The sequence below is a fragment of the Pleuronectes platessa genome, chromosome 5, assembly GCF_947347685.1.
Source record: "Pleuronectes platessa chromosome 5, fPlePla1.1, whole genome shotgun sequence".
Lineage (NCBI taxonomy): Eukaryota > Metazoa > Chordata > Actinopteri > Pleuronectiformes > Pleuronectidae > Pleuronectes > Pleuronectes platessa.
In genome coordinates, this window is record NC_070630.1 from 26862900 (window position 1) to 26876559 (window position 13660).

Consider the following 13660-nt stretch of genomic DNA (forward strand, 5'->3'; position numbering starts at 1 on the left):
ATTTGTCATGGTTAAGGTTAGAGATAAGGTTTTGGTTAGGCTTCACACAGTGAATGGAAGTCAATACAAAGTCCTAATAAGGATGAAGGTGTGTGTGTGTGTGTGTAGATGGATAGATGGGTAGGATCTAGATTTAGAAAAGGTTCAGGGTGAGGGAAACAGTGAAACTCCACCTGTCAGATGTTCACTCAGTCTGACAGTATGCATACATGTAATTCGTTTTCGTCGACGAAAACTAGACTAAAACTAAGAAGGATAAAAATGACTATATGTGACTAAAACTAATACGCATTTTCGTCTAAAGACTAAGACTCTGACTAAATAAAATTTAGCTGCCAAAATTAACACTGCATTGCACGTTATACACAATTTTGTTATCCTAATTTCGTAGCTGCTGAGTACCTTAGGGAGTCAAATAGCTGGCCCAAGCTGTGACGGGCACTTTGGTACTGTTTGGCTCTCACTTAGAGCAGAGTCTGAGCCCAGAACTGCTGTAACATCACTGTGGCGCTGTCCAAGCGCTCTGAATCAAAGTGATACACCGGGTCAGACTTGGTGGAGCTCAGGAAGTCCATTGCGTCATTGGACTGTGTGTGCATGTGTGTGTGTGTTGTGTGTGTGTTGGTAGATGGATAGATGGGTGGGAACTAGATTTAGAAAAGGATCAGTGAGGGAAACAGTGAAACTCCACCTGTCACATGTTCACTCCGTCTGACAGTATGCAGTGGGTGTGTATTTGTTTTGATAGCTATATTCAAGCAGCATTCTTGCGTGTTTTACTGTGGCCACCGACTGCACAGGATACAAGGTCTCTGTAAAGGTAGGCATCTGGTTCAGTTTTTACAAGTTAAATATAATAGTCTTTATTGACTGTCTATAGCCTACTGTACTTATAGGTCAGGATGTTACGTACAGTTTAGTAAACCCACTGTATGATGTACTTCAGGTGTATTATACACCAGGTGAACAGTGCCACCTTTACACAGGACAGTGTCATACTGACTCTCAAAACACACTTTAGTGTTCCATCATGTCCGCCTACATACACAAGTACTTATGTAAATTACAGGTTGCTGTTGTTAGTCTTTTTTATTCAGTTCTACTACTTCTATGGTGAGTAAGGTGGAGATGTTACAATGTTAGAGGCAGAACCCCAATCAGAAAGCCCAACTTGTTATATCATTTATAATCATTTCATATGATGCCAAATGAAAAGCAAAAAAACTTTTATAATTGTATGATATATAATGCATACAGTGCCTTGCATAAGTAGTCACCCCCTTTGGACTTTTCTACATTTTGTCATGGTATAACCACAGATTAAAATTTATTTCATCGTGAGTTTATGTAATGGACCAACACAAAATAGTGCATCATTTGGAAGTGGGGGGAAATATTACATGGATTTCACAATTATTTACAAATAAAAATCTGAAAAGTGTTGAGTGCATATGTATTCACCCCCTTTACTGTGAAACCCCTAACAAAGATCTGGTGCGACCAATTGCATTCACAAGTCACATTTGCAAGTCACATAATTAGTAAATAGGGTCCACCTGTCTGCAATTTAATCTCAGTATAAATACACCTGTTCTGTGACGGACTCAGAGTTTGTTGGAGATCATTACTGAACAAACAGCATCATGAAGACCAAGGAGCTCACCAAACAGGTCAGGGATAAAGTTGTGGAGAAATATGAAGCAGGGTTAGGTTATAAAAAAATATCCAGAGCTTTGAACATCTCTCTGAGCACCATAAAATCCATCATAAGAAAATGGAAAGAATATGGCACAACCGCAAACCTACCAAGAGGAGGCCGTCCACCCAAACTGAAGAGTCGGACAAGGAGAAAATTAATCAGAGAAGCAACCAGGAGGCCCATGGTTACTCTGGAGGAGTTGCAGAGATCCACAGCTGAGGTGGGAGAATCTGTCCACAGGACAACTATTAGTTGTCTACTCCACAAATCTGGCCTTTATGGAAGAGTGGCAAGAAGAAAGCCATTGTTGAAAGGGATCCATAAAAAATCCCGTTTGGAGTTTGCCAGAAGCCATGTGGGAGACACAGCAAACATGTGGAAGAAGGTGCTCTGGTCAGATGAGACCAAAATTGAACTTTTTGGCCTCAATGCAAAACGCTATGTGTGGCGAAAACCCAACACTGCCCATCACCCTGAGCACACCATCCCAACAGTGAAACATGGTGGTGGTAGCATCATGCTGTGGGGATGCTTCTCTTCAGCAGGTACAGGGAAACTGGTCAGAATAGAGGGAAAGATGGATGGAGCCAAATACAGGGAAATCCTTGAAGAAAATCTGATGCAGTCTGCAAAAGACTTGAGACTGGGGCGGAGGTTCATCTTCCAGCAGGACAATGACCCTAAACATACAGCCAGAGCTACAAAGGAATGGTTTGGATTAAAGAATGTTAATGTCTTAAAATGGCCCAGTCAAAGCCCAGACCTCAATCCAATAGAGAATCTATGGCAAGACTTGAAGATTGCGGTTCACAGACGGTCTCCATCCAATCTGACTGAGCTTCATCTTTTTTGCCAAGAAGAATGGACAAACCTTTCCATCTCTAGATGTGCAAAGCTGGTAGAGACATACCCCAAAAGACTTGCAGCTGTAATTGCAGCGAAAGGGGGTTCTACCAAGTATTGACACAGGGGGTGAATACTTATGCACCCAACAGATGTCAACTTTTTTGTTCTCATTATTGTTTGTGTCACAATAAAATTTATTTTGCACCTCCAAAGTACTATGCATGTTTTGTTGATCAAACGGGAAAAAGTTTATTTAAGTCTATTTGAATTCCAGTTAGTAACAGTACATAATGGGAAAAAGTCCAAGGGGGGTGAATACTTATGCAAGGCACTGTATATATAATTCAGATTATCTCTTGTCCACTGTATCTTAAATGTATCTTGTTGTCTGTCTGTTACTCTTGCAACATTTCATTTTATACAGGAATAACTACCTTGATTGTGTTACGTTCTGAACTGACATGATGGTGAACTGCTGTGGTCTACTTAATACCAACAATGAGCCAGGTACACAGCTGTCATACAACACAACTCATGTTTACTTTATGCAAACGGTCAATGCAAGTGTGTTTGGGGCTTGAGGGTGGCAGAAAAGGGCTTTTCAAACTTTTTGAATCTTTAAACATGACAGTATAATATACAGTTTAATGCTTTAGGGAATTCAGCAATTCAGGAAGCTTAACTTTGTGTCACATAACTTTATTGTTTTCTGTTCAAGTTCACTGTGCTTACTTGTATTTCTCGCTCAGTTCCCCTGAAGAGCATTGAGGTGGAGCTGGAGGTGAGGGACCATGTGGCGACAGTGGTCTCCACTCTGAACTACGAGAACAAGGAGGACAAACCTCTGGAGGCTGTTTTCGTCTTCCCTCTGCCTGGAGACGCTGCTGTCTGTCACTTCAGTGCTCAGATTGGACAGACACAGATTGTAGCTGAGGTGAAGGAGAAACAGAAGGTGAGCTGGACAGTGACGTCTCACTCAGTGTGATGAATCCTAAAGAATCAGTAAAACAGTGAGTGTAGCTCACGTGTGTTGTGTCGGTGTTTTAGTGATGTGTCATTCGTGAACAATTCGTTCATTTTGAACGAATCCTTACAAGGACTCGGGAGTAACGAGTCCTCTCAAAGAGAGATTCGTTAATTTTCTTGTGGCCGCGCATCGAGACTGTTGCATAGGCTGATGCAGGTAACGTGAAAAAGGATCCAAAGACTCGTATCCGGCAGATGAACAAATCATTGATCCCAAGACTCTGTTAGCAAATGAACGAATCGTTGATCCGAAGACACGGTCAGGAGGTGAACGATTCGTTCATCTGCCGGGTACGAGTCTTTGGATCATTTTCCATGTGACATGCATAGGCTCAGAAGACGAAACAGAAAGGATTTGTTGACCTCGTTCACTTTCGCGTGACTAGGTTTAGTGAGACGTAAATGATATTCGTTCACAAGTATTAATTACAGGTTTCGTTATTTTAACTTTTTTGTACTTTACTTGGAGTTCAGTGCAGCGTAATTGTTTGCCGTGATAATTAAATGCTAGTGTGATAATAAATGACCATTTCAAAACATCCAAACTGTCATGATACATTATTTTAATGCAGGAATGCAATTCATTTTACTGAACGAGATTCAAAGAACCGAGTCGGTAAAATGATCAGAACTTCCCATCACTACTGTGTCTTCAGGCTCGTGAGGAGTATGATGATGCACTGAGCTCCGGTCAGCAGGCCTTCCTGTTGGAGGAGAGCGAGCAGAGTCCAGATATATTCACTCTGAGTGTGGGCAGTCTGCCTCCAGGAGAGAGCGCCTCCATCAGGCTGGAGTACGTCATTGAGCTGGCTGTGCAGGCGGATGACGGGCTGAGGTTTTGTCTGCCTGCTGTGCTCAACCCTCGCTATGAACCTCAGGGTAGGAAACCCAGCCAGCACTTTGAACCCTTTAAACATCATCACACTAAACCTGGGATTTACTGCAACAGTTATATTTTTCCATGTGACATGGTTGTCTGCATTAATGCAAATGGCCTGTATTTACAGAGCTCTATTCCAGTCTTTTCAACCACTAAATGCGTTGTTTAGCATAAGTTGCATTCACCTATTCATGCACTCAGCAACTCTTTAGGCAAACCGTTCATGCTATTTTGGCTTTAGTATATTGCATAAGGACACGGTGGAATGCTCAATTGAGGAGCCAGGAATCGAACCACCAACCTTCTCTACCTCCTCAGCCACAGCTTCCCCAGTAGTACTATAAAAGAGGCCTGATATAGTGTAGTGTGTGGCGCTGTGTTTTTACATAGCTTGGGATTTGGTTAAATGGACTCAAACCCTTCACCCACCTCTCCATCTGCAGAGTGGTGAGTAGATAATAAGTGAAATTAAATTTTCCGGAGAACTATCCCTTTAATGGCTATACATGTCCATCCTCAAATAGCCACCAGCATCTTGTTATAGTTTGCCCAGTGCTTATTACTGAGGTTTTGCTTAAATGTAATGTTGTAATTGCATTGTAATGCAATGATATTTTGATCATTTCTAACTTAAGGTTCTGAAGGTGCTGGTGTGCAGGTGACCTCTGTTCCAGCCTCTCTGGTTCCCTACAGTCTGTCGTTTTCTGTCCGAGTGTCGTCTCCTCGTCCAATCTCCAAAGTGGAGTCCAGCTGCTCTCTGGAGCCTCTCCAGTACGTCAACACAGAGCAGACCCAGGCCACGGTAGGTAGACTGCTCACATGTCCGCTGTGTGTGGTTGTTCCTCAGCACTGAGAGCTACAAATATAACTGAGTGTGCTTTGTGAACTACAGGTCAAGTTGGCTGCAGGACACAAGTTTGACAGAGATGTTGAGCTGCTGATTTATTACAGAGATGCTCACAAGCCCACTGCTGTGGTGGAGGCAGGACAGGAGTCTGCCAAACCTGGTGAGTGAAAACGAGTCAGGTTGTTACTTTGCACAATAGTAAAGTCGATCATCTTCTTAATCCAACTGAGTTACACGTGTTGGAATAAATGATGTTTCAGGGAGTCTGATGGGCGATCCAGTCCTGATGCTGAGCCTGTACCCTGAGTTCCCCCAGTCCTTGATGTCTTCACTCGCCTCACGTGGAGAGTTTGTGCTCCTACTGGATCGATCTGGGAGTATGGGTTGTCCAACGAGTAATGGCAAGCAGCAAGAATCTCGAATTGCCAGTGCCAGGGTATTCAGCGAGTGTAAACTCTGTCTTTAAACTTTTCATAGTGTCTCACACACAGTTACCTTCACCATCTTGTTTCTGCTTCCCTCAGGATACTCTACTGCTCCTGTTGAAAAGCTTACCAATGGGCTGCTACTTCAACATCTACAGTTTCGGCTCCAGCTTTGAACACATCTTCCGGTAAGTCACTCCCTCAAGTCCATTCAACATATCTCATCCGGTTCTTGTTGTTAATGCTTGTTTGTGAATGTGTGTTTACATGTGTTCATGCACGTGTTTGATCGCAGAAAGAGTGTGGAGTACAGTGAAAAGAACTTAGAAGAGGCTCTGAAGAAAGTCGAATCGATGCAGGCAAATCTGGGAGGAACAGAGATTCTCAAGCCCCTCACACATATTTTAAGCCAGACCTGCATTTCTAATCAACCTAGACAAGTAACTCACTCACACATACACACACACAAACACACCAACGAATGAAAAAAAATGTCAAACGTATAAATGAAAAGGCTATTTCTGTATTTCTATGTTTGTTCCAGCCTATACTGGAACACTCAAGACAGATGTTGTAGATCTGATGATCACACTGTTTTAACCAATCCGTCTGTAAACTGAGTTAACCCCGCCCTAATAATTATCATTTAGACAAATAAATATCGATTTGTTTTTATAAATGTAGAAATACATCAATAAATAAATGTTAAAGTAAATCAATTCACTTCTTCAGAAATACAGAAATTGCCTTTTCATCACAAACAGTATTATATATCATTATTTTTTGGTAAATTTGTTGTCCTTCATTGTGTTTAGGATGCATGTCATCAACATAGCGTAAGACTATAGCATACCATCAGAACAGGATTCCCAATATTTTATTAAATGGCACATACAAATCTGAACCAACCGGACTGTGTGTTTGATGCTCATACTTATGATCATTGTATTTGACTCCGCCCTAAAAAACAGTTGTGTTACTACAGAGGCATCTTAACAGTGCTCTCATAGAACTACTTAAATGACTCAGCATGTTACTGGGTGTGCTGGTATGTAACTCCTCTGTACACTCTCCACCTCAGGTTTTTGTCTTCACTGACGGAGAAGTGTCAAACACCAAAGAAGTGATCAATCTGGTTAAGAAGAATTCAGGTTCCCACAGGTGAAACCACAGAGTCCTGCTCACAGTGTGTCCCATGTTGTAATGCAGTCTGTGTTAAACACTTAACTACTGTGTTGTAGGTGTTTCTCTTTTGGGATCGGGGAAGGGGCCAGCTCTGCTCTTATCAATGGGTTAGCCAAGGAAGGAGGAGGTCACGCTCAGTTCATCACAGGGGCTGAAAGGATGCAACCTAAAGTAAGAAAGACATTGAACATGGCAAACTGTTGCGTTACACACTGCTTAAACAACTCAATACAAATCATGGCTTCAGTAAGGTCAGGACGTGATGTATTAATCAGCACATCAACACTGGTGTAGGTCCTTATCACCAAAAGCTCTCCTGACATCTTTGTATATGTTGCTCTGCTTTTTCATCCCAAATTATGTGTTTTCTTTAATTTATGTATCTGTCAACCCAATAGCTTGCGGTGAATCCTGCAGAGGATCTTCTGTTGTCTGCAGACTTTTTCTAGGGGACTGAGAGAACCGTAGAATATCTGGAGGATCTCTGGAGTTCAGCGAATGTGTGAAAGCAGCTTCAGTTTCTGTTCCTACTTTTGAAAAACTCTATTTTCCCCATCAGGTGATGCAGTCGCTGAGATTTGCTCTGCAGCCAGCTGTGGTGGACATCTCAGTCACATGGGATTTACCAACAGGAGTGTCTGTGACTGTTCTTTCGCCACCAATCACAGCCCTTTTCCAGGGTCAAAGGTCACTGATTTATGCCCAACTCACCGGACAGGTGGGTGCAGCACACTCCTAACATGAAATACTAAATAAAAAAAATGTATAAGTGGAAACATCATGTATTATATTCAATTCTTTATATAATTCAGAGTTCAGAGGCAGCAGAAGGCTGTGTGATGGTGAAGTACAGCCTGGCAGGTCATCTCTCTCAGAACCAGCTTCACTTCTCTCTCAAACCTCCAGAGGACAATGGGTACAACGTTTGAGTTTAATCATTAATATAGAATAAACTGACTCGAATAATTAGAAATTGCAGCAAGCTGTACAAAACAGGATTGTTTTTAATACAAGAAAAATGCACTGTTACATTTACTGATAGACACACAAACAAAAATACTTGATAGTATTATTCATCTACCAATTTGACTTGTTTCATCACAGTGAGCGACACATTTCTATCAATAAAGATGCTTATTTATCTTACCATAGGAATCAAACTCTTAATATTAGAGTAATAAAATCTCGAGTTGATGTTCACCACTGGCTTTTTGTAGCTCATTAGTGTAGCAGTAATGATATAACTGTCATGTATATATACGGAGTAGTAATCTGATGTTTTTAGACCTCATAAGATGTTTTAGTTCTGTGTTCACTCTCCTGTATGCAGACTAAAAGTCCACAGGTTGGGTGCTCGGACTCTGATCCGCTCCCTAGAGACAGAGGAGAAAGAACACAGAGGACAGCAAGATGGAGGAGTGAAGGAGAAGGTGGTGCAGCTCAGTGTCCAATCAGGAGTGAGCAGCTCCTCCACGGCCTTCATTGCCGTCAACAAAGGCAATGGCGAGCCGATTACAGGACCTCTAGTGCGGAGACCTGTTCCAACACCTGGTAAGCAAATAGCAAAGGACAAACAGATACCAAGAGTCTGAAGATCCAAGAGCTTTTGAACACCTCTGCCTACTATGCTGTTTCACATAACATCTCCATCCTTCTGTGGTGGAGCCCATGTAGGTCGAACTTGTTCTCGCACATCCCCTGCCATTGGTTTGTGATTTTTCCATCCTTGTATCACTGTCGGTAGTTTCTAACCACCGCTGACTGGCTCCCCCCACACACTGTGACCCCTCAAGCCTCAGGTAGCTTGAACCAGTCGTCTGGTCATTACAAATTTGGTGCTGGCCACAGTCTCTCAGGTTTTTGATACCTGCCTATTTCTCCTGCATCCAACATACTGACTATAAGACCTGACTGTTCTCTCCCTGTGACTGTATCCCTGTCATGACCTGTTGTTGTGATTCATTTGCTTGATCTGTGAGTGGTCATAATGTTTTGGCTCATTGGCTCTTTCACAGAGACTTAAAGAGAAAAAAATAAGAACAGGCAAAGTAAATTGAACATATTGTGTGCAAAAGGAACGTTTACACCCAAGCGAGAGGTTGAACACCATGGAGGAAAAATAAATGATATGTTGGATAGGCAATGTTGGTGGTAATGACGGATGTCGGAGGAAGGCTTCTGATTGGCCAACTGAAGGAAGATGACCCAGAATCCTTAGTTGAGGTTGTGTAAAGGTGGTGTGTGTCACTCATTGATCTAGTAGTGAACTGACGGCTGAATGAGAAGTGAGAACATGCTCAACTTTGATCGCTTACAGGTGGTTGGTCAAGGTGTGTGATTGGATGAAAGGAGAGAATCAATATGTGGAGTCTCAAGATAGCAGGAACTGTGCATGTGACCTCTGAGGCATGTGGTAACAGTCTTCTGTTCTCAACTTCCACTAAGTGTCATTACTCCTAATATACAACTTAGGGATGGGCATTCGATTAAATTGTCTTTATCGATCGTCGGCAGAACAAATGATCGATTTTCGATTAATCATTAATATTTTTATATAAAAATTCACTATTTATAGGCTATATTAAAATGCAGTGAAAATATAAAAAGCACAGCGTGTTTCCTCATTGAGATCTGTATTACAAGATGAATAACTCTTGTAGCAGTTAAAGGGGATCCGTTCACTGGTTACACTTGAAAATATGCGCTGCTGTATTCTTAAACCCCGATGAGAGAGCAGCTGGCCAACGGAGAGAGACCATCTAGCCGCTGAGAGCTAGCTGGATTTGACGGTTCTCGACCTCTCAGTCCGGTTGTTGTCACGCCCTCACTCCCGGAACCCCTCAACCGGACCCAGGTCTGTCCGGGTTCCCTTCCCCGTGGACTGAGGGTCCGTGTGCGGACATGAAGCCGAACAGTGGAGGCTAGCTCCGGGCTTCTTCCTTAGCTGCTAAAATCCTTACTGTGCTGCGTTCAGGGCAACTCGGATATTCCGACCTCCTGCCACATAACGAAATCCAGTTTTTTCGTCGATGAAAAAATAATGTCATCGACGAAATTCTTAATGATCAATAATCGATCGTCAATTAGGTATGCCCATCCCTAATACAATTAAATCTTATTGGTTTTAATTTGTACATAAGTACTACATTTCCAACTGTGCTCAGTGTGTTTGTATGTGCGCATTTGCTGATATGTTCATTAGTGATGTATTTTTATATGTATGTAAATAGATGCAATTATTATATTATGTTATATTGAATATATTTGAACAACTTGACTATTTTAAGTATTCATTAAGTTGTTATTGTGAGTTATAAATGAGAACAGAAACCAGTAGTTTACTCACTATTTATTGTTCACTAATTATCATGCTGTTCACTTAACCTCAAACTTATTATTTCTCACAGCTCTCAAGCAGCTCTCATGTCATTTCAGGGCGAAAAAGTGTAAGTACCACTCACATTGACATTTTTATTACAGTAAATCTATGTAAAGCTTGTATTGCTGCTTGTCTCTTCACTCTCATAAACATAGTATCTCAGGAACACTGAGAAAATAAAGTCAAATTAGCTACAAAGGTTCACTTGGACTAAAAGACCTGATTAGAATTTGATGGTCAAAAATTGTTTTGGCCATAACAATTGGCGAGGTGGTAGTTCTATTTTTATATATATAGATATATGTCTGACAGACACTTGGATGACACCACAGGAGCAGAATGGAGGCACGTTACGATTTCTCATTTGTTTTATTACATCTAAAGAAGATGTCACTCGTGACTTCAATTGAATTGGATTTGGTTGCAACAAAGTTTACCCCTCAGACTCCAGTGTTTTGTGGAGTCAAACACTTTACTCACCCTTCCATCGTCATAGTGATGACTAGATAATGAGTGATTTTTCATTTTCTGTGCAATATCCCTTTAAAGAGCTATACCATTATGCTGGGTGTGATCACAAACCATTACCAGTGGATTTATTCTCACACTACTCTGCTCTCCCATCAGTTTGTGCAATGGCAGCAATGCCTAAAGTAAAGTCTGGCAGCGTGTTTACTGGTATGAACAAGAAGCTCAAAAGTATGTGGAGACAAAAAACATCTCCGAAGGAAATGATAGTTTCCAAGGGACTACATGAGATGTCCCCCGTCATGTGTGAATCTACTTGTAAGTAGAACACTGCACATACCTGCCAAACATCCATTTATGATACTATTTGTTCATATTTACTCTTTTTCTTGAAAGACACCTTCATCAGACTGTATCCCTGTAGTAGCCTCTAGTGAGTAGACTAATGCCCCTTGTAGTCTTTTGTGGGCCTTTTTGATCAGACAGAAACATGTGAATCATTACAGCAAGGGGGTTATGTCTTCTCCTGGATTTCTACAGACATTATAGTAAGAGGCCAGGTGGGGAAGTCCACAGAAACTATGGAGCCTCTCACTTGAACATTTGCGTTCACATATACACCTCCTCTGGTGAAAATACGGAGGATCTGCAGAGTTCAGTGTATGTTCTTTCTCCAGTTTCAATTCAGGCTCGATCGAAGCAGCCACCCAGAGACCCTTTGCTGCAGCTGGTCTCCTTGCAGAAGGCGTCTGGCTGCTGGCTGCTTGATCTGGCTCTGGCTGCTGCTGTGGGAAAGACCAGCGAGGAGGTGGAGAACACAAAGCCTTCAGCTGTGAGTTACTGTCAAAAATAATAACACAAATTAAGAATGGATTCTTGTTTTAAAATAATGCAGTGATATTGTATTGTTACCACCCGTCTGCAAAGAGACATTTAACTTTATACATCTGAATCTCTTATCATGATGTTGCATTAAGTTGTTCAGAAACAGCCTGATGGTCTCTGATGGCCTTATTTTCCCATTTGAAACTCTCATGTATGTTTGATCTTTTGGTTTTTCTCTCTTCTGTTGTACCTTTTCTGTATGAATTTCTTTTTGATTTGCCGAAATAGGTGAACCAGGAAATGTGGGCCACCATTCTTGCTCTGATCTGGCTTCATGGCTTCAAGATGGATGCTAAGCCAGAGTGGGAGCTTCTGGCTATGAAGGCTGTGTCCTGGCTCCGTGCTCAGAATGGTAACAATCACAATATTAAGGGCTGATATGTTGTTTTTAACAATGTATACCGGATAACAGATAAGCTTCGGATGATTTGTATTGTGTTTTTCTTTGTATTTTTTTCAAGTACCATCAGAGGGCATGGAAGCTGGAAACACACTGTTGGGTTGCCATGTGCAGAAAGACGCCATGGGGCTCTGAGGAATCGTTTAGGTGCCCATTTTAGAGCATTTATTTTGTCTCACTTTAACCCAACAATAAAGTCCTATGTCATGTTTACCATTTTCATTTTATGCTATGTTTCACGTGAATGTGGCTGAGGGGTAGGGTGGTCATCCTCCAACCACAAGGTCGGCAGTTCCATCCTCAATCTTCCCCATCTGAATGCCGAAGTGTCCTTGGGCAAGATACTGAACCCCTCCAATGGCCCCTCGTAGATGCATGAATTGTAAATCGCTTCGGATAAAAGCGTCAGCTAAATTTAATGTAATGAATGTTACCCCTGCCATGGAGGTTATGTTTTCACTCCTGTCTGTTGGTTTGTTTGGTTGTAAGCATATTGTGCAAAAACCATAACAGCCTTTTGATTAAATTTGATATTCTAACATTTAACAATACAGGACAAAATCGATTCGATCGATAGATACAGCATTTAAGTCATGAAGTTATTTTGAGAAGTGATGGGGTATTTCAATGGCAAGATAAAAATAAAAAATAAAATCAACAGAAGAATACAGAGGCGTATTGCATTCACTTTAATTTTCTTATTTTTTGGGGCATTTGTCTCGGAATTTCCGTGATAATTATCACAGAAAAACAGAATCATTTTTTGTGAAGTGAATGTAATACGCTTCTGTAGAAGAAAGCTTATTTTAAGTTCTAAACATATTTAGGGTGTTTTTTTCTCACTTTCTGTACGTCCTATAGCGACCATTAGATTATGCAAATTAGGCGATGACGTGTTTAGCGACATCTAGCGACTTTAGGACAGCCAATAGCTGTTTTCCTTACTGAGGAGTTGGCAACACTGAGCCTTATTCATTATTCGTGAGCAAGTCGCTCCCAGCCACGCATACAAACACACTCACAAGACCACCACGTTGCAATTACAACTTTATTCACATCACACAAACTGTATCAGCAAACAAACACAACCATGGACAAGTTTCTGATTCGTAAAAGTCAGGCAACCGATGCGCCAGTTGCAAAGAAGCCAAAGCTTTGCAAATATGACGAGAGCTATTTGCAGTTTGGTGTTGGGACCTACAGCCACAGAGAACCATAAAATGAGGACTGGTGGAACATTCCACCCCAGCCTAAAGTACGGGGGGGAGCAGGCTACAGTTGAAACTGTCAATGACCCCTGCTGTGTCTCTAGCCGCGCCTCAGATTTTGAACTCTGACCCTCCTATTGGCCTAAGACCCTTAACCCTGCTAGAAGGCGGGAGTTACCTCTAAGGTGCTATTTAAGGGCAAACACACCGAAAATATTTCTTTCCAGTTCCACTCACATTAGAGCTAGCATCTCCAGTTTAGTTCTCAGTGATTCACAGGACACAAAGGAAACAAACTTAACAGCTGTTTGATTTTTCATAAGTTTATTTTAAACTTATCTTTTCGTAGTTTCACTTTTAGTTTAAAGCTATTTTTTCTAATCCAGTTTAAGCTTAACTTATCCTTTTTTAG

General features: G+C 41.5%; 1 protein-coding gene across 1 annotated transcript; it reads left to right on the plus strand.

Annotated features, from left to right (window-relative positions):
* Positions 1–751: 751 nt before the first annotated feature.
* Positions 752–12253, plus strand: LOC128440437 (von Willebrand factor A domain-containing protein 5A). The gene is made up of 19 exons (XM_053423144.1): positions 752–820; positions 2970–3052; positions 3295–3497; positions 4228–4450; positions 5087–5253; positions 5344–5458; positions 5559–5734; positions 5823–5911; positions 6019–6163; positions 6805–6884; positions 6965–7079; positions 7468–7626; positions 7721–7824; positions 8239–8459; positions 10316–10354; positions 10915–11073; positions 11433–11587; positions 11869–11992; positions 12102–12253. The coding sequence occupies exons 2-19, from the start codon at positions 3007–3009 to the stop codon at positions 12173–12175; spliced, it is 2394 nt and encodes a 797-aa protein (XP_053279119.1). The 5' UTR covers positions 752–820; positions 2970–3006; the 3' UTR covers positions 12176–12253.
* Positions 12254–13660: the final 1407 nt, after the last annotated feature.